General features: G+C 36.9%; 4 protein-coding genes across 4 annotated transcripts; 3 read left to right on the forward strand and 1 right to left on the reverse strand.

Moving 5' to 3' along the window:
* The first annotated feature begins 1,638 nt into the window (after positions 1-1,638).
* Positions 1,639-2,388, forward strand: LOC147495697 (DUF538 family protein (Protein of unknown function, DUF538)). The gene has a single exon (XM_086564341.1). The coding sequence runs from the start codon at positions 1,742-1,744 to the stop codon at positions 2,204-2,206; it is 465 nt and encodes a 154-aa protein (XP_086420467.1). The 5' UTR covers positions 1,639-1,741; the 3' UTR covers positions 2,207-2,388.
* A 375-nt stretch (positions 2,389-2,763) lies between these two features.
* On the reverse strand, positions 2,764-6,653 carry LOC147495698 (3'-5' exonuclease domain-containing protein). Its single transcript, XM_086564340.1, has 8 exons — positions 6,038-6,653; positions 5,832-5,963; positions 5,467-5,590; positions 4,778-5,220; positions 4,624-4,700; positions 4,383-4,518; positions 3,869-4,072; positions 2,764-3,346 (listed from the first exon to the last, which is right to left on the reverse strand). Exons 1-8 carry the CDS (start codon positions 6,443-6,445, stop codon positions 3,287-3,289), a joined length of 1,584 nt encoding a protein of 527 aa, XP_086420466.1. The 5' UTR covers positions 6,446-6,653; the 3' UTR covers positions 2,764-3,286.
* A 1,511-nt stretch (positions 6,654-8,164) lies between these two features.
* Positions 8,165-14,349, forward strand: SS1 (glycogen/starch synthase, ADP-glucose type). Its single transcript, XM_086564342.1, has 15 exons — positions 8,165-8,569; positions 8,769-9,139; positions 9,389-9,466; positions 9,560-9,684; positions 9,764-9,845; positions 10,367-10,540; positions 11,021-11,102; positions 11,195-11,286; positions 11,391-11,453; positions 11,532-11,621; positions 12,425-12,549; positions 12,629-12,737; positions 12,831-12,886; positions 13,328-13,367; positions 13,933-14,349. The coding sequence occupies exons 2-15, from the start codon at positions 8,990-8,992 to the stop codon at positions 14,089-14,091; spliced, it is 1,425 nt and encodes a 474-aa protein (XP_086420468.1). The 5' UTR covers positions 8,165-8,569; positions 8,769-8,989; the 3' UTR covers positions 14,092-14,349.
* A 137-nt stretch (positions 14,350-14,486) lies between these two features.
* LOC147495700 (uncharacterized) lies at positions 14,487-18,302 on the forward strand. The gene is made up of 2 exons (XM_086564345.1): positions 14,487-16,498; positions 17,222-18,302. Exons 1-2 carry the CDS (start codon positions 16,445-16,447, stop codon positions 17,894-17,896), a joined length of 729 nt encoding a protein of 242 aa, XP_086420471.1. The 5' UTR covers positions 14,487-16,444; the 3' UTR covers positions 17,897-18,302.
* Positions 18,303-18,371: the final 69 nt, after the last annotated feature.

Genomic DNA, 18,371 nt, shown 5'->3' on the forward strand with positions numbered 1-18,371 from the left:
GACACTAGGCCATAATTGCCATAAGAACATGACAAAGTCAATTTTAAAACTGAGGAAGTCGTCTATTTTTCTTTTGGAATTTATTGGTACAAACGTACAGTAATCTTGAGGAAGTCTACCAAAAAAAATTGAAAGAAGTACTGGGAAATCGACATTTGCATATATTATACTAGCTACTATGCACGTGGTACTCACGTGGGCTCTAATGAATTTTTTTTTTAAATTATAAAGGTTAAATTACTATTTTACTCCTAAAAAAATAAAAAAAAATAAAAATTACCAAATTACTCCTGAGACATACACCAAAACCCTGTTACTCAACCCCCACAATTTTCTGTATATTAAAAATATGACCCACATTTACACATAGCATCGATTTCGAAATGTGTGTTTTCCAAAGTTTGATTTTAATATTACTACTGGTATTAGTTTGCTACTAATCTAGAAATCGTTACGGCTCAAAAATCTTAAAATATAAAATTTGATATCTTTGGAGAAAGACAGCATCTTTTTGACTCCGGTCCGATGTCCATTCTCTTAGTTCAAGTCACGGCCATGCATAAAGCTACGATGCAAATCGCTCAAATCCCACTACGGTTATAAAACTAACAAAACTCTGATGTATTTTGGATATTCTGCATAGAACATGGCGTTGTTGTTTTTGCTATGGAAAGAACCGTATAGTGTACACCATAGGTTAGAACACCCACTAATTTGTTAGTATTAACTCTTGGCAAGAATTGAGACACGACTTTAGGACAGTGGACCCTTCTTTGTCGGACCACATGCAATTGCAATGCTCGGCAGATCATTTGATAAAATGTCACATGAAGCATGAGGATTCGAGCACCAATCGACCATGATGATAATATATAGTATTATGATGTTTTACCTGATTTACTTCGCAGATACTTCAATTTTCCAATAAATATGCAGTACATGACCATTGATGATAATGGTGTCCTTCGCAACAACAATGAGAGAAACTTTCTACCTTTCCTATTGCAAGGCTGCTTATGCTCTAGTGTGCCCCAAGTGCGTTGCACCATATGTGGGTTTTGAATTAACTCAATTTATTTTCGGACATTCACTTGCTGTCTTGCTGAGATGCAGAGATGATGAACTTTGAAAACCCACAGGCACAGGGAGTGGAGCAAGCAGTAACAGAACTGACTATCTGTTGACACCTCAAGCTTTAGGTGACAATGGTTGAACGTATAATTTTATTGGACATAACCGGACTGATGTTTTAGCACCTTTTTCGGCAATCAAAAGTACTCTGAAATTTGAAAATATTAACGATATCCGTCCTCTTGTTCAAAATCTGCAGATCGATTGATCTTATGCATTCCACCCGGAATCAGGTAATGCCTCTTGTGAGCCAATTCTTTATGACACAAAAAATATATGTTGTAGCGGGATCATGCTTAAAGGTGATGTTCTTAGAAGCCCATCACAACTAGATATCATGTAATTATATTTTTTAATCTACCATTTCCTCCATACCACGTGATTGTCTTATTTTTTTCTTCATTTCCCTGGGTTAAGGAAAATCAATGCATTGACTCAACACCGACCACTTCCATTCTAGACATTAGGTGAACAAACGCAAGAGCTGCTTGTAGTTCAACTCCCGCCAACAACTCTCACCCTACTATTCCCTTTACAAATATGTTTGAATATAACAACAAATTCTCCACTCTCAACTTTCATACAACTTGGTCATTCTGTAACCTTGCAAATGGCTAGCATTCAATCCAGGCGCAATGAGCGGGAAGGCGCAGAAATTGTATATGGTTCTGAAGCATGTTATCGCAGTTCAATTATGCTACTAGCAGAGTTGGGATTCCCGAAAGGAGTGCTCCCATTGCAAGACCTGGAAGAATGTGGGAGAGTAAGAGAAACTGGTTTTATCTGGATGAAACAGAAAACTCCTTTCGAACACTTTTTCTTAGCTACCAATACTCGCGTAAGTTATGCTATTGAAGTGACTGCATACATAGAGAAGTTCAAGATGAAGAAAATGACTGGCGTCAAGAGTAAACAAATGATGCTTTGGGTACCGATAACAGAGATGAGCATAGATGACCCATCTGGTAAGAAGATATATTTCAAGACCCCTCTGGGAATTGGGAGGTCTTTTCCAGTCACAGCTTTTATGACAGAAGAAGAGAAGCACAAGTATCTTGAGGAAATGCAAGCTTAAAATCAGTCTTAATTACCCTCTGATGGCTTATTCAAAGGGATTACACAATCTCCATACAGACCTATACAGAATACAGCTTATTTGTTATTTATGGATGTATTATCATATTTTTCATTACTAGTTTGCTTCTAGTAATTTAAATGAATGGTTTCAAATAAAAGACTCATACATTTGTCTCTCCATTAAATATTTGAAGGTCTGAAAAAGGGGAATGATAGTCACTGTTATGATTACAACAAACATGAATACAATTGTATAAAACTCTAGAAACTGACAGATACAGGGAGCATTTTTCTTGAAGATGGATTTTTTTTTGGAGGGGGATCGGAATTGTGTTAGAATGACAGCGCTAAAAAGTGAAAGTGCTGTCTTGCAACGGTTGCAGGGCTGCAGGCAGACCTAGACAGTTTCTTTTGTTGACAAATTACATGTAATACTTAAACTGAGTTTTGATCAACACAATTAACAGAAGCCATCATCACTACCAATAAGATATCCACTAATGCATAGTGGGGCCATTCCTAGAAGGGAGTAACAGCCACAAATAGACTTCTCAGTACAAACTAAATATAACTTATTGAAAGTAATGTATTCAACTTGATACAACTTTTCATTCCAAATATTAATATGAGATCCAATGTATACCATTAGTGATAAAATCGCATTCTCTCACTATGATGCCCTTACAACGCTCGGAAAATTTTGATTGAACTATTACTATAACAATTTTGCGAAAATGGATCTTGGTAATGGCACCTAGGTTTATATGGTACTTACGTCACGTAGTTTGTTAGCAACCTCAATTCTTTAAATATGGTGGTGACACTCTTATAGCCATATAAATAAGATTAAGTGCCAGCTGGCTCAGTCAAACAAAGTTTGTTAGGGTAGATACCACAAACCTGGGTCAATACTCAGCCAGTACCAGGGGGAGAGTTACTCAGGTGGTTGACAAACTGTATGTGGTCTTGATTTCAGCCTCAATCACCTGCCATATGCCCAATTTAGAAGAGTCGATTATTGTTAGTGCAGAACCACTTTCATCTATGCACATAACTTGTCAGCTCCCATGCATACCACCTAGTTCTTCAAATTGCACACATCTATGAACTTCTGAAGTGCATTTTGATATTGAGTTCCCTGTCAATACAGAAGAGTAGAAGAGCAAATGTTAGCAGCAACTCCAGAAAGGGAACTAGGAATCAGCTCTTAGGATAAATAGAACCCATGCATTATTTTGAAAAGAACCAACTATGAAAGTGAATTTTCTACCCCTGTGGTTAGACATAAACAAATAACTCAAGTTGATGTGTCTCTAGTCAAAGGAAAATCTTTAAAACCCATCTTGTGGAAGGACTTGAAGTCTCTACTAGGGTCAACAATGTAGACGTCAAAGCCAGTGGTTAATTGCCCTGCTTGGTATAAAGCAAAGGAATTCATGAAATAGTGTCTGACTTATATGTCTAAGAAGGATAATCATACATTCACATCTTCCCGACAAGTGGTTTAAGGGAGTCCTACTGTCTGCTGCTACAATTCTCTACTACAACATCATTGATTGCTGAACGTTCCACCAAAGTTTTGCAGCTAGTTGGTGGCTGCAATATTCTCATCATACCAAAAGAAGACCCATAAGACCTAATAAAATTTTCAAAATTTTACCTCCCAGTAAAGTTGATTACAGTCCATGCACTGCCAGAACTCTACATTCCGGTTAAACAGGCAATTGGGAATTATTTGAAAGCCCTTAGCAGCTTCAACAGCTTCTTCAGTTGTGAGGGGCTTCTGGATGAAACTCCCATTGCATTTGGTGCATCTTGACATCAGCTGAGTCTTACTTATCTTTAACTGGAATTTCTGAATCACCTGCACGATTATTCTCACTTTCATAATTCATAACAAATAATCAATATATATATATATAACCTATGCTCCATATCTCAACCAATCAAGCATAACAAATCATCCTTCACTCATTACGAGGACAAAGATGATATAAAGGAACTATAAGATGCACTTGTCCACTGTACGTGTGACTTTATTGCCACGTGACTGTAAGGAAGGAGAGGTAGTATCTTAAAAGGGACATCTCAGTACTCTTCTTATTTCTTAGAAACGATAAATACTTTGATTAAATATTTATGACTAGAATGTGCTGAAAGATATCTTAGCATACCTCAAGCAGCTGGTCATCCTTGAGAAGACTTTTGACTAGATAAATTTGATTTGCTATCAAATACTCATGCCTCAATAACTTGGCGTCTCTGGTTAAGAGAACTCTCTTCTCTTTGTATGCTTGATCTATTAACTGCCTACAAAACAAAGACAGATAAACAACTTTGTAAAACGAACCACACGATATTAGAATGATCTGTTTTTGAATAAGAGAAAAACGTTCAAATCTATTGATGGATCACCTCGTCTCAGGCTTTTTCGAATATGGTATTGCAGCGTCAATCCCAACGCACCGCAAGTGTTTCGCCAAGCCTTCCACCTATGTAGATAATCCACAAACTCATAAACACTATGACCATTTGACTTAGATGCAAACCGAATACAGAGACAGCTTACCATCACATCACACAGAAACTTCGGACATCCATCACCTCCCAAAGACGAATCCCATGGTGGAGGCCCTTGATAGTCGGCATAGCTTTCAACCTTTTTCCCATTACTAACTAAACCAACTGAGGTTTGTCTTTTACCTTTTTTCTTCGAGGTTGAAGGCTTTCTGTCCGATTCCTTCAACAATAATGTTTCACCATATTTTTGGACCAGTTTTGATAGAGAGCATTCCAAAGCAGTATTTACACTCAAATACCTGGAAATAGGCCTCAATGGAGTATGAGCTCTGTAACGAATTTCAGAAATAGTGTAGGATCTAACTAAATCTGACGCTTGTAAATACTTCCGCCTCAAAATATTATCACAAACGTCAGTGTTCACAAAAATCTCTTTCAATCCAAGAGCCACATATCGGTGAGGTAATTTGTTATTATTGCGCAATAATTTGTCTGTAATACATCAAGAAAATTCTTATCAAATGCAATTTCATTATGCATAGATGTAAATAAGTTGAGAGTTGACAATTGATGCAAGCCTGTAGAATACATTCAACTGCCTTCACGCATATACGATAAACAAAAGAATTGATCAGAAGGGAATAACTACTCACCTAATTATGATACAGATACTCAGACAGATAACTAGAATGAAACACAATGAAAAATACTTTTATGCTCCAAGCATCAAGTAATAACCTTGTTTGAGAACCTTGTCCTGAAATATATCAAATATCTCCAACAAGCACTGTGCATCTGCTGCTGCATATACTTTCTGCTCTTCTGTGAGAGGACGGAAAGACCAGTCACTACATTGGAGTTCCTAGAAGCATACATGATATATCAGACGAAATCGAAGTTGCTATTACAAAAGAAAAGGCTTTATTCTGAATATTTAATTATATCTTCCATCTTCCATCTCACATTAACCATTTACGCATTTTCTTCCATAAAGACAGAACTCCAACAAGTAATGCTACAAAATTTAACAGAAACTATATGCTCAACAGGAGATATATATATGATAAAAGGGCCCAAAAACATATGAACCAACAAGAAGCTACCTTAGAAAGAGAAAGTCCAAGCAATTCTTGACATATAGCTGCCAAGCTTTTTGTTTCCTTTGACAGCTTTCTTCTGGATTGTTTAATTTGCAGATTATGGTAAACACTTGCAATATCTATAAAGGGCTCCACCTGCTCCACATTTCATTATATGATCAATTAAGACTATTTTACATTTCTAAATGAAATGATGAGCTGAAAATTACCCGATCAAAGCCCGGGTCACAACCATGTGAACAAAATGTAGATGACAAATAAGCCAAGTCCTGTTTAAATCTAAACCCCAACTTCAAAACATTGTCAGAAACAAACATTTCTCTCAAAACCTCGTACACCAACTTCACCTCAACTGTCAACAAATCAACTAGAAAAACCACCACGTTCTCCTTCTCAACTGACTCGGTTGAGTTGACTCTGTTGAGTTGACACGCGATTTGGAGAAGTGACACGGTGGGAAATGAGGATTGGTGAGTTCGAGTTGGTTTCCATTCTGCGTCGAGTCCGATTATGGACGAGTGTTTTAGTGAGTGGACTAGGTGAGTGAACTCGGGTGAGTCCGTTTTTGCCACGTAGTGAATCGGGACGGGTTTTAGGTGTTTGGGTTTTGAGTCCATGGCAAGAAAATTGTGACGTGGACATGAAAAAATTAGTTGACGAGTTTTTAGGATGAGAGTGAGACACCAGGAAGAGGAAATCGTACCCACTTTGTAACTTCACAAGTTCACATCTATGACTATGGTATGCCCGGCCTACGCGAGACCTCGACACACCGGCACTATCCCGACAACTCCAGCGCGAAACAACTCATCCTGCCTTCAGCACAAAGCGCAAGGCCAGCCCAATTGCCCATTATCTATAAGTTAATTTATACTTATTATACGCCAAATTTGGAGGCCAACGATGATAAGTCCCCAAATCCCACAATTATTGACTTTTGGCTGATCCTATAGTATTGATTGTATTTAACAAAATTGTACAAACTTTCCAAACACTTGGATCTGCCAAGTTATATTTTGGTAAGAATGATTACCTACTATTAGATGGGGCTTTTTGGGTCCCACACTTTTCTGTTAGATAGAAAATTATGGCATGGTTCAAAATCTCATATTGGCTGAGATTTTGATATTTCGAGTAAAATGAACTCTGCAGAAGTTGCTATGGCCCTCGTGAAGTCAAAGATTGTGATCAACATGTTTCAGCAAGACAGGAGGACAGCTTGAACTTTGTTCCTAGTGTGATCTTAAAGTTATTATGAGATAATGAATTTTATTGGCAAATTTTGTAATACACTAGGAACAATCCTTGGTGCATTATGTAACATATTCTAATCAACTCCCTGTACGAAGGATGTAACATCAACGGTACAAATAATTTAACGATCCACTGTACAAAATCTGTCTTCCTCTAATCAGTTTGCCTAATACAAAAATCAATCAACTTCAAAGAGATGAAGTACAAGTGTACAACAATCAAGGGAAGCACGTAAACACCTGAAATAAAGCACAAAATCAATTCAAAGCCTGTCCAACTCTACCTTAAAAGTGGGGACAAGTATCTAAAGCAAAGATCAAATCCATGCAATGAATTCACGTTATCAAGAAAAGAGCAAAGCAAGCACTCCACCTGAACTCCTTAATATCAATATCGGTGAGGTAATTTGTGATTATTGCTCAATTAAAGTTCACTCATAATGGTTTAATGGTTTCCATAATTTGATAACCGACTCAAATCAAAACCGATAAAAAACGGTTTGGGTTTTAGTAATTTGGTTTGCTATCTACTGACTTGAAACCAAACCGAACTAATAAAATATTGATTTGGTTTCGAATTTATTCTCCACCAAACCGATATGAACTCGAACCGATAAAATTGCATTTTAATAATATTTATGATTAATTTTGTATATGTTTATAAAATTATGTAGTTGAAATTAATTAATTTAATTTAGAATTTAATAGATTTTATAGTTTTCAGTTCCATTTCGAATTCTCAATTTTTTTATTGGTTTGGTTTGAATTTTCGAGAACCCAACCCAAACCGATCCATTTACAGCCCTAATCATTTCTGCCATTACTCAGGTGCATTGCATTTGTCAGGTGAATTGAAACTGACGCCAACAACATTGCATAGAGCCTACTTACAGTAAGTACATACATGAGTACATGGTTAATGTCAAAGCACTTCCAGGTCGACACATCTCCTCTAACAGATTTCTATATAAATCACAAACACACGTGGCTAGTATTCAAAGTAATCTAATATCACATTCCACGTGTCACCAAAGCATCTAATTCCCGGCAAAAACTCCAGAACTATATATATCTGTCTCTCTTTGCCACTTTATTTTTTTTTCTCATCACTAAAAACCCGTCACTCTTTCTTGAAACATCGAGATACGTTTCTTTCTTGATTGGGTTTTCTTCTTCATCATCAATGGCAACTTTACAGATCTCTAGAATTTTTACATCAAAATCTTCATCATTAAACTTAGCTGAATTTCCATTATTACATGTAGGTGTTATTAGAACTAGTAGAAGAAATGTTAGTTTTTTAAAAGAAATGTTCACAAGTTGTTAGAGTTGAAGAAGAAGAAGAAGAATGAAAGTGGGGTGTTTTTTCAAAGAGTTCTAAGGATGGGTTTTCTACTGTGGAAGATGAAAAGGGTTTGGAAGTGGGAGTGGGGAAAAGTAATAAGGAGGAGGTTGGAAATGGCCGGGTGCATTTAAATTCTCAATCAGGTATCTTTTGTTTTATTCATTTTTTTATGTTTTGAATTTCATAGTGTGGATTTTTCTTTTTACTGTCACATTAAAAAGATTGAGAATCACTGTTAGAAATCAGTCATAGAGAAGATTACATCTTTACAAATAGATTAGTGCACAGTGAGGACTGATCAACAAAGTAATAGATTAGTGGATTTTTTTTTTATTACTGTAGTTGGACCAGAGAACAAAACAGTTGTGGGATCAAGTATTAATGAAGTAAATGGTAGAGAAGAAGAAAAAGAAGATATTGAAGGAGGAGAGAAATCTCCGACCAGAGTTACACGGAGCATTGTTTTTGCTACTTCTGAAGCAGCGCCATATTCAAAAACAGGAGGTTTGGGAGATGTTTGTGGTTCTTTGCCTATTGCGCTTGCTGCCCGTGGCCACAGGGTGATGGTAGTGTCTCCAAGATATGTGAATGGTGGTCCTTTGGATAAAAATTGTGCCGCTGCAATTGATCTCAACTGTCGCATCAAGATACCTTGCTTTGGTGGACTGCATGAGGTGTCATTCTTCCATGAATATAGGGCAGGTGTTGATTGGGTATGCAAATTTTATGTTCATCACATTTTCATTATGTTATGATTATGGGATCTAATGTATAAACCATACAAAACAGTTTAAGAGAACCTGCATGGAATTTGGTGAAGGACATTTTAGTATATGACAAGAATTAGAATATCCTCCTCCGAGCATGTTGGACTTCCCTTTAAGGAGTTTCTGTCATAAACTCATAGCTTTAGGCCTGTGAGCTTCATCAAACATTAAGCATGTTGGTCTACTTTCTTTTAGGTGTTTGTGGATCACCCTTCTTATCATAGACCTGGAAATCCCTATGGTGATATTAACGGTGCTTATGGTGATAACCAGGTAAAGATCAGAATTCTGCTTTTAGGGGACTTGAGCTTGACAGACTAGATCATTTTATTTGTTACTGACACGAACCTTGTATGTGGTTTACAGTTTCGCTTCACTTTACTTTGTCACGCAGCGTGCGAGGCACCTTTGGTACTTCCACTGGGAGGTTTTACCTATGGTGAAAAGTGTGTGTTCCTTGCTAATGACTGGCATGCAGGCCTTGTTCCAGTGTAATTGTTCTCTTCTTGTTTCCCTTAATGAATTCCATAGGTTTTAATGATCTTCTCTAATACATATATTGTGGTACAGCCTTTTGGCAGCGAAGTATCGCCCATATGGAGTTTATAAGGATGCCCGCAGTATTCTTGTCATACATAACCTTGCACATCAGGTAGACATTTTCTGCTAATTCTTGTGTTTTAAGATCTGAAGAACTTACCTTCGAGTCATGATCTGGATATTTGTACACAAGAAGAAATTGGATTGCCACTTAATGCCATAGATTTGTTTGAAACATCATCATTGAAAACATAGTGCATGATTTTAAAAATGAAAAATAAAATAAAAGAAGAAGCGGCTGTTAAGTAAGTAGTTAATTCTCCCCCTTCTGACTGTTTATTGAGTGGGAGGACAATACTTTTGGAGATGGTGACAGCGTGTATGTAAGTTCTTTTTTCTTGGTAAATTCTCGTTTGTGTAATCATATATACTTCTGAAAGTTAATAAAAAAGAACTTGAAACAGTTATCACTTTTAAAAACTATAAAAGGTACTGAGTATCTCCATGATGCCACTTTGATGTTGCATTTAGAATTTTTTAACGTATTTCTGAACTCAGTGGTTGGAAACTTCTGCTTTTGTGTTTCATTTTGGAAATAATGGTTTTTCTAAAGTTTTCCTCTGTTTCTGCTAGGGAGTGGAGGCGGGAATAACTTACAAGAATTTGGGTTTGCCACTTGAATGGTACGGTGCATTGGGGTGGGTGTTTCCCACCTGGGCAAGACTACATGCTCTGGACACAGGTGAAGCCGTAAATATTCTGAAGGGTGCCGTTGTTACAGCTGATCGGATTCTGACAGTTAGCGAGGTTATTATAACAGATACCCTTGTGCAGCCATAATTTTTTCTTGCCGTACTATGAGAAATTTTTTCGATCTACGGTGAAATGATTTACTATTGTAATTTTCGTGCCAAGCACAATATCTATAGGGTCTCACACCCAACGCTAATAGGTCTAGTACTTAGGAAAGAGATAATGAAGCACTGAAGCAGCCGTATGCTGAATATCTTTTGAATTGTTGGTTATCTCTCTTTCTCATGCATCCATTCTTCTTGTCCTGGTAATAAATGTTTTCTATTGATTGATGAATATTCATCAAACATATCAAAATTACTGTCAAGGTGTTCCTCAAAAAGAACTTGTTTAGGTCGTTACCCGACTGAATCACATATATACTTGCTGCTTCTATACAATCTGAGTTCCAGACTTCCTTCTTTAATAAGTTCCTTAAACTGCATATCTTATTATTTTGATGGTCAGATTCTAACTGTTTTATTCTTGTTGCAGGGTTACTCCTGGGAAATAACAACTCCTGAAGGTGGATATGGTCTCAATGAACTCTTATTCAGTAGAAAGAGCGTTTTAAATGGTACAAGTTTATGAAGGAGGTTCCTCGTTTGTTACGTCTTCAACTGCCTTCTGTTATAGAACTTCCGGCCTTAAGTTTATCATTGCAAACAGGTATCACAAATGGTATTGATGCTGACGAGTGGGACCCGTCCTCCGACAAACTTATTGATTTTCAATACTCTATCGATGACCTCTCTGGAAAGGTGAAAACAAGCCTATATCCGTGATCCGTCCCTCATATTATTATTGTATACTGTTTTTCTTAGATAGAACTATAGCTGGATTAACCATCTGTTTTAAAATGCAGGTTAAATGCAAAACAGCTTTGCAGAAGGAATTGGGACTTCCAGTTAGGCCTGACTGTCCAATGGTAACGTCTAATTGTCATCTTACCCATTTCTGAGATTGATATCATTTTTTTAACTGATATTTGAGGTGGACTTCGTAGATTGGGTTCGTTGGGAGACTGGATTACCAAAAGGGTACCGATCTAATTCAATCTGCAATGCCAGACCTTATGCGTGACGATGTCCAATTTGTAAGTTAATCATTTGTTTCTCTTTTTAGATTGGAAAGAACCCTACCCTACCCTAGACCCCCCCCCACCCCCCCACCCCCACCCACCCACCCAATATATATATATATATATATGATACTATTACTTATTCTGCATTGCCTCACCATTCTGTGTTTGAAAGTGTCAAGAATTGGTTTCTTACTTCCGGCAATGTTTCAGATATTTATATCTCTGAAATTGTTTGAGCTTTTCCTCGCCTAAAAAGTTTTTGAGTCTTGAACTATGCACATGGCGCACATCTCATGTTTGTCTAAATGTTATCCAGTAATCCAGGTCTATTTGTTAGGTCAAAGGTGTAAGTAGTTTTTGTCTTTCAACTAACTTCGGTTATTTTTCATTATTGCTGTAACCGATGGTGTCATTTTGCGTCATATTTAACGATTAAAGAGCTTTTTGTTTCTGCTTTATTGTTAGATGTTTTAGTTCTCGGGAAAGGTCAGGATCGTAGGTATCTTAAGTTGGAATATTCTACCAGATTTCTTGGTAAAATATGTTGTCAGGAATCGAATCACTCATCTTTTATGTTGGTCACATTTGACTAAAAATACAAAATTTGCTTAAAAGTGTAATGGATGTCATAGAAACTGTTCATGAGCAGTAACAGCCAGTAGGCGAGTAGCTACCCAGATTGTTTTTCCACATATAAAGGGAAAGGGGGGGGGGAGGGAGTATAATTATGACTTCACAATTGTCATCTCTTGTTCAATTGTACAAAGTTTCTACTGCGTCTTTCAAGATTTCTTTGAACTATTTTATCATCTCAGGTTATGCTCGGGTCAGGAGACCCAGAAACTGAAAAGTGGATGCGAGCATCCGAGTCTGCTTATAAAGAGAAGTTTCGTGGTTGGGTTGGATTTGATGTTCCTATTTCTCATAAGATAACTGCTGGGTAACTTACTCTTTTCATAGGTCGCAAACTTACAAGAATATTTAACAGCACACTTAATATTTTGTTGGAAAATGTACAGCTGCGACATACTGTTGATGCCTTCAAGATTTGAACCTTGTGGCCTAAACCAGTTGTATGCAATGAGATATGGAACTGTTCCTGTAGTTCATTGCACTGGAGGACTCAGAGTGAGTTAACTTCTTACCACAATTTCTGGACCTTAAATAGATTAGGTCATATACTTGTAAGGCTCGTTGACTATGCAACACCTTTTTCTGCAGGATACAGTCGAAAATTTCGACCCATTTGCTAATAATGGCAGTGGTCAGGGTACTGGGTACGTACTTCCATACTACAGTCTTGATCTCATCTACCATAGACTCATAATTCCTCGATAATTAAAGTTTCAGAAAGGATACCTTATTAAAGGTGCTTCAAGAAGGACACCCAATTGTAACTGTTTATATTTAAGACAGTCTGTTCCCCCCTCCCCTTCTGTAAAAGAGGCCATAATTATTGTAAACATGTTAAAAATTCGTGTACACTGGTGAACTAATGAATATTAGATTCGAACCCACTCAATCCTGAATGAGACCAACATTTTACTTTGAGGTAGAACTCTGCTCCTATCATGGTGGATTTGAACTGTTGTAGGAACTTAATCTCAGTATTTTGAGAAGAACAAAGCAATACTATTGTTTCGTCATTTTATTATTTCCTTTGGAGTTTTTTGTTCAGATACATTTTAGTAATCACATACTCTGGCTTTTTGTGGCAGGTGGACCTTTTCTCCTTTAGTCAAGGAGAGTATGTTGGGGGTAAAGTCCATTTCTTACTTAATTTCAAGAGAAGTTCCTTCAGAAATGTTCTCAATGAAGAAAAGGCTCTTGATTGTCTATTTCCTTTCTTGGAATACTATTTTCTAAAAGATTAACTAGTAGAAATGTAGAACTATATCTGAAACCATTTCTGCAGAGAAGTATAATGGTAAGAACTTTCTCGCATGCCAAATGGGTTGGTGAGATCCATGATACACCTATGATTGATACGAAGCCTTTTGTCTATTAGTGAAAGAAAAAAAGTTGCATATAAAGTTGTAAAAACTGTTTTTCTATCTGTTACAGTTGCAGTAAATGACTACTAAACGTCTAATTCCTACATAGTGAAAGCAGATGTTAAACCACCAATGTCTTTTATCGTTGAAATATATTCTGTTACCCAGTTGAAAATCAATAAGATAAATCTGAATTTTCATTAGTTTCCTGTTTTGAAATGGTTTCTTAAGGCCCTGGATATCTATTTTCACTATGATGTATGTCTTTCTGAGCGTTACACTACGACAATAGAAACTTGAGATTCTTACTGTCTAGTTGTGTTTTACAGGCACTGAGATATGCCATTGAGACATACAGGGAACACAAGACTTCTTGGGAGGGGTTGATGAAGAGGGGAATGGAGAGAGACTATTCGTGGGACAAGGCAGCATCTCAGTATGAGCAAGTCTTCGAATGGGCCTTCTTCGATCAACCTTACATAAAATGAGGTTATATACACGATACTTATGATTTCTCCACCGTCTTCGGGTCCACGTAACATAACCTGTTCATATTCATTTTAGTTGTGACTTACTTAGGCAGTATATTAATTAATTTTATTCTTATACAACTTTTTGTAAGATAATACATATGTTATTAGTTTTACAGAAAGTCATGCTTGACTAGATATCTTTCATAAGAAATTCAACCACACAACTCTGTTGTACTAAGTTGAGTTGGAATGCCTAAAATGACTTTCATAGTTTGCATTTATGGTTATGTGATTATTTTGAATCGGTAAGAGTTTATATAAGTAGGATTTCTATTTAGGTCTTCCTGGTTAGCCTTTAGATTCTTGCATCACAAATTTTTGGTTTAAGTAAGGGGCTGTACTGAAGTATAGAAAAGCTCTCAGAGAGGGGATCTGATTATTTTATAAGCTTGATCTCTTTGAAAGGGAAAAAGAAAAAGAAAAGAAAAGAAACCATCACTTAAACGGAACCCGTAAGAGTTGGTTTAGGTGAGTACCTTTTCTCATCAATTACCGTGCAGATCAGAAAATTGAAGATGAATGAGCCACACCAAATCGCTGGGGACTATATTTTTGTTAATTCCCAATAGGTGGATTTAAGCATGGAGGAAAGAAAACTTTTTAAGTAGGTGCATGTCTTTAGTGCGGAGAAACAGTGGTAGGAATGTAGTCAAATTGTTAGAATGCAGTGTGTAAATGTGAGTTTACAAAAATAAGTTTCTTTACTATGTGTATCAAGCACATGGTGAAAATGGGCCATACCATCTCTATTGGAAAAACAAAATTCTCAAAATGTAATTCACGGCTCCTACAGTTGTTGACTCCTGAAGGAGTTTTTATTTCATAATGGTTATGCGAGGCAATGTCAGAGTAGAATGGTCTAATACGTTTGGCTACAACTGAAGCAGAATGTTGCTGTTTGTTTTTCAGCACTGCTGAATGCTAAACACAAGAAGGTGCTGAATTTTCAGCATTCAGTGAATGCTTATTGTGACTCGAAACCAGTCCTAAATGCTGAAACATTGTGGAAAAACTAACAAGAACTTAAGTGCTTTATGCTGAATCGCTTATTTTCAGCCCTGTTAACAGTACTGCTGAATGAAAAATCCCTTATATATGTCATGTACTCATGTGATGAAGTTGATTAGAGAGATGCTAGTTAGACTAGCTTTAGAGGGGTATTAGGGTTCTCATCGTGTTTCAACAATTCAACCTGGTGAACAGTTTAGAAAGGATGGTATGGTTTCAGAGTCAGAGATCAGATAATATTTGCTTTTCATGGCATTGACTCCATGTAATTAATCTCTAAATTGTGTTTCCTAATTCAGTCCATCGCTTTGCCTGCTCATGGAAACTTTCTTTGAAGGCTGATAGCATTCACTATTCTTGAGACAAAGTAACATGTGATTTGCACACAACGCTTTAGGACGTATGAATGGGGCACAATGCGTCAGAGTGAAATCATATATAGGGATCACCGGTACTAACTAAAAAACAACATCAAGATGCTAAGAACATGGTATGTATATGACTAAACCTGATGTGTCAATATGAATATGGCAGTGTTTGGACAAAAATCTCTAGGTACCGAACTAGCTACAGCGAACAGTTTGTTACAAACCCCATTTTCATTGTAAAATGGATTTTGTTACAGTAAAAAGTTGTCTTTACGCATGTCCATCGCGTCTGAAGTATTGGTGAATGATACCCTTTAACCTATGCCACTCCAAAGTCCAGATGCTAAAAATGACATTAAATCCATGTGTGTGCAGTGTATGTTTTTTAAGCCATGTGTCGAAGAAGAAACGATTACATTATTCTGTCGTGAAATCATTTGATATGATCATCCATTTCTCGAAACTGCTTATCACATGGTATGAATTAGGATGTCACATATAGGTAATAGGTGCAACACTTTATATAGGTGGGAATGGCTTATCAGGTCTAGAACCTTCCCTTTATCCTGACCTCCATAAATCATGCAATCTCATTGTCGGTTATAAAACAAATCTTTACACTCATGGTCAAAGTTACAGCTCACATGAAAGTCATAAGATATTTCAATCTCACAAAAAACAACCTGGTATTGGACTTTGATTCCGAAACGATAGGCACTAACAAGTATATATAAAGCTAATATTAGAGGCATTCTGTTTTTACGTCCAAAATTCAACAAAAACACGCATTCTCCCCCTCAATACCAAAGCCATAAAACATAGCAACAGAAAATCTTCATTGGCATTTTCATTGTTGGAAGAAATTCAGAATCATTTTCAAAGAAAAAATATCAATAACATTGTTTTGACAACTTTTTTATTTGGATTCCAACATGGGATGGTCACCCCAATCAGCTACGAATGCATTTCTTGATACATTGAAGCTGGTAATATTCTTATTGATTTGCTTGTATATTTTTCCCTTTGGAATTAAGACAACGTAATATTTGTCCAAATTTTGAATATGTTGTGATGGTATAATTAGAAAATAATGTTCATTCTGAATTCATTAGCATAATATAGACGACGAAAGTATGAAATTCTGGCCGAAAGTTATATTTAGAAAGTTTTATGGAATGCCATTTGAGTTGTTTCTCTTTGACTTTATAGCATATACCACAATGTGCAGTCTCCGTACGTCTTAGTCGGGATTTATGCATATTTGCAACTTTACTACTGAAGGCAGGTGGTTTTAGATGCTTATGTTTGTTGCATTTAAGAGTGGAAATTTACTTAACATCAAATTAACTTGAAGGTTTTTATAGTATAGCTTATAGATTGAAACTCTTACAGGTTCGTACACACAGCCTAAGATGTGGTTTGTTTAGAGAGCAAACTCACTCTAGTAGGTCAGTTAGAGAGCTCGATCAGTGCTCGTGGATCAGCTTTTCTGATTACGGGTAAACTATGCTGGTTTGATTCTCTGCCCATTAGTCATATATTTGAAATTGGTACTGTGCGTATCCCCCCCAAGTTACAAAGCATAATGACACAACCAAGTGCATTAAGATCATTGTTAGTGTGGCTAGACATGTAACTTGTTATAATAGCATGCCTACAAATATTAATTGTTAATAAATGACAGTTTCTGACTTATTGAAAATTGGCAGCGCGTCCCTCATGAGAAAGGAGATAATAAATTGAGCACCCAAGAGCCTGAGAGCAATGAATTCATATCAGCATTGGCTGCAGGTATGAGTGCAAAACTTATTGTCGAGGTCTCAAGTAAAGTTTCTCCTTCCACAATAGCATTGGCAGCTGCTGCTCGACAAACTGGAGGTCGTCTCGTGTGTATCCTCCCTGAGTCTAAGAACTTAGCCGAGTCAAAACAAGTAATCAAGGAGTCTGGCCTTAAGGACATGGTTGAATTCAAGGTTGGAGATCCTACCGAGATTTTATCACATTACGAGAACATTGACTTCTCTCTTATCGACTGCAAAACTGATGACTATGCGAGGTTGCTCAAGATGTTAGATGTCAACCCCAGAAAGTCGGTGGTTGTGGCTAACAATTTGGAGGGAGAAAGAACAGGTTTAGGAGGAAACATTAGAGGGGTGAAGGGTAAGAGTGCAGTAAGGTCCATGAAGCACCCTATAGGAGATGGAATGGAGGTTACTATGATTGGAAGCCGTAAAGAGTTTGAAAAGAGAGACAGAGGAGGAGGGGCTACACCTCCAATAGAGATCAGAGGTAGAGTGAAAAGGACTGGCAAGAGCAAATGGGTAACGGAGGTTGATGAGGAGAGTGGTGAAGAGCACATCTTTAGGGTTCCTAACTCACTTTGAAGGCATGTTTGGACCCATAGTTAGCATGGTAACTGTTTGCCAAGTTTGTTTATGCCATGAGTTCAAAGTTCAAACTATAAAGGTGCTATTCTAATGAAGGAGGAGGAGGATAGAAAAATTTTACTCCAAAGCAATCATTGATAAGTTTTTGAAGGGTAGACTCAGTTTTGTAACAAAAAGGATGGTGTTGTCTACTTTTCTCTTTCTTGAGGTCCAACTATACAGTACCCCGCTGCAACATTCAGGGTTGTTCGGGAGAAAGAAACTGATTTTTGAGAGTGTAACAATTGATGTTAAATTACGTCTTTCTTAAACTGGACCATTTTTAATTTTGTTATTCAGTTCTTTTTGTGTTTGTAAAAATAAATTCAAGTTAATTGGACAAGATTTATACCTACCTTGTCAATATTTTTGTGTTTGTAAAAATAAATTCAAGTTAATTGGACAAGATTTATACCTACCTTGTCAATATTCA

The sequence above is a fragment of the Coptis chinensis genome, chromosome 6 (assembly GCF_015680905.1).
Source record: "Coptis chinensis isolate HL-2020 chromosome 6, ASM1568090v1, whole genome shotgun sequence".
Taxonomy (NCBI): Eukaryota; Viridiplantae; Streptophyta; class Magnoliopsida; order Ranunculales; family Ranunculaceae; genus Coptis; species Coptis chinensis.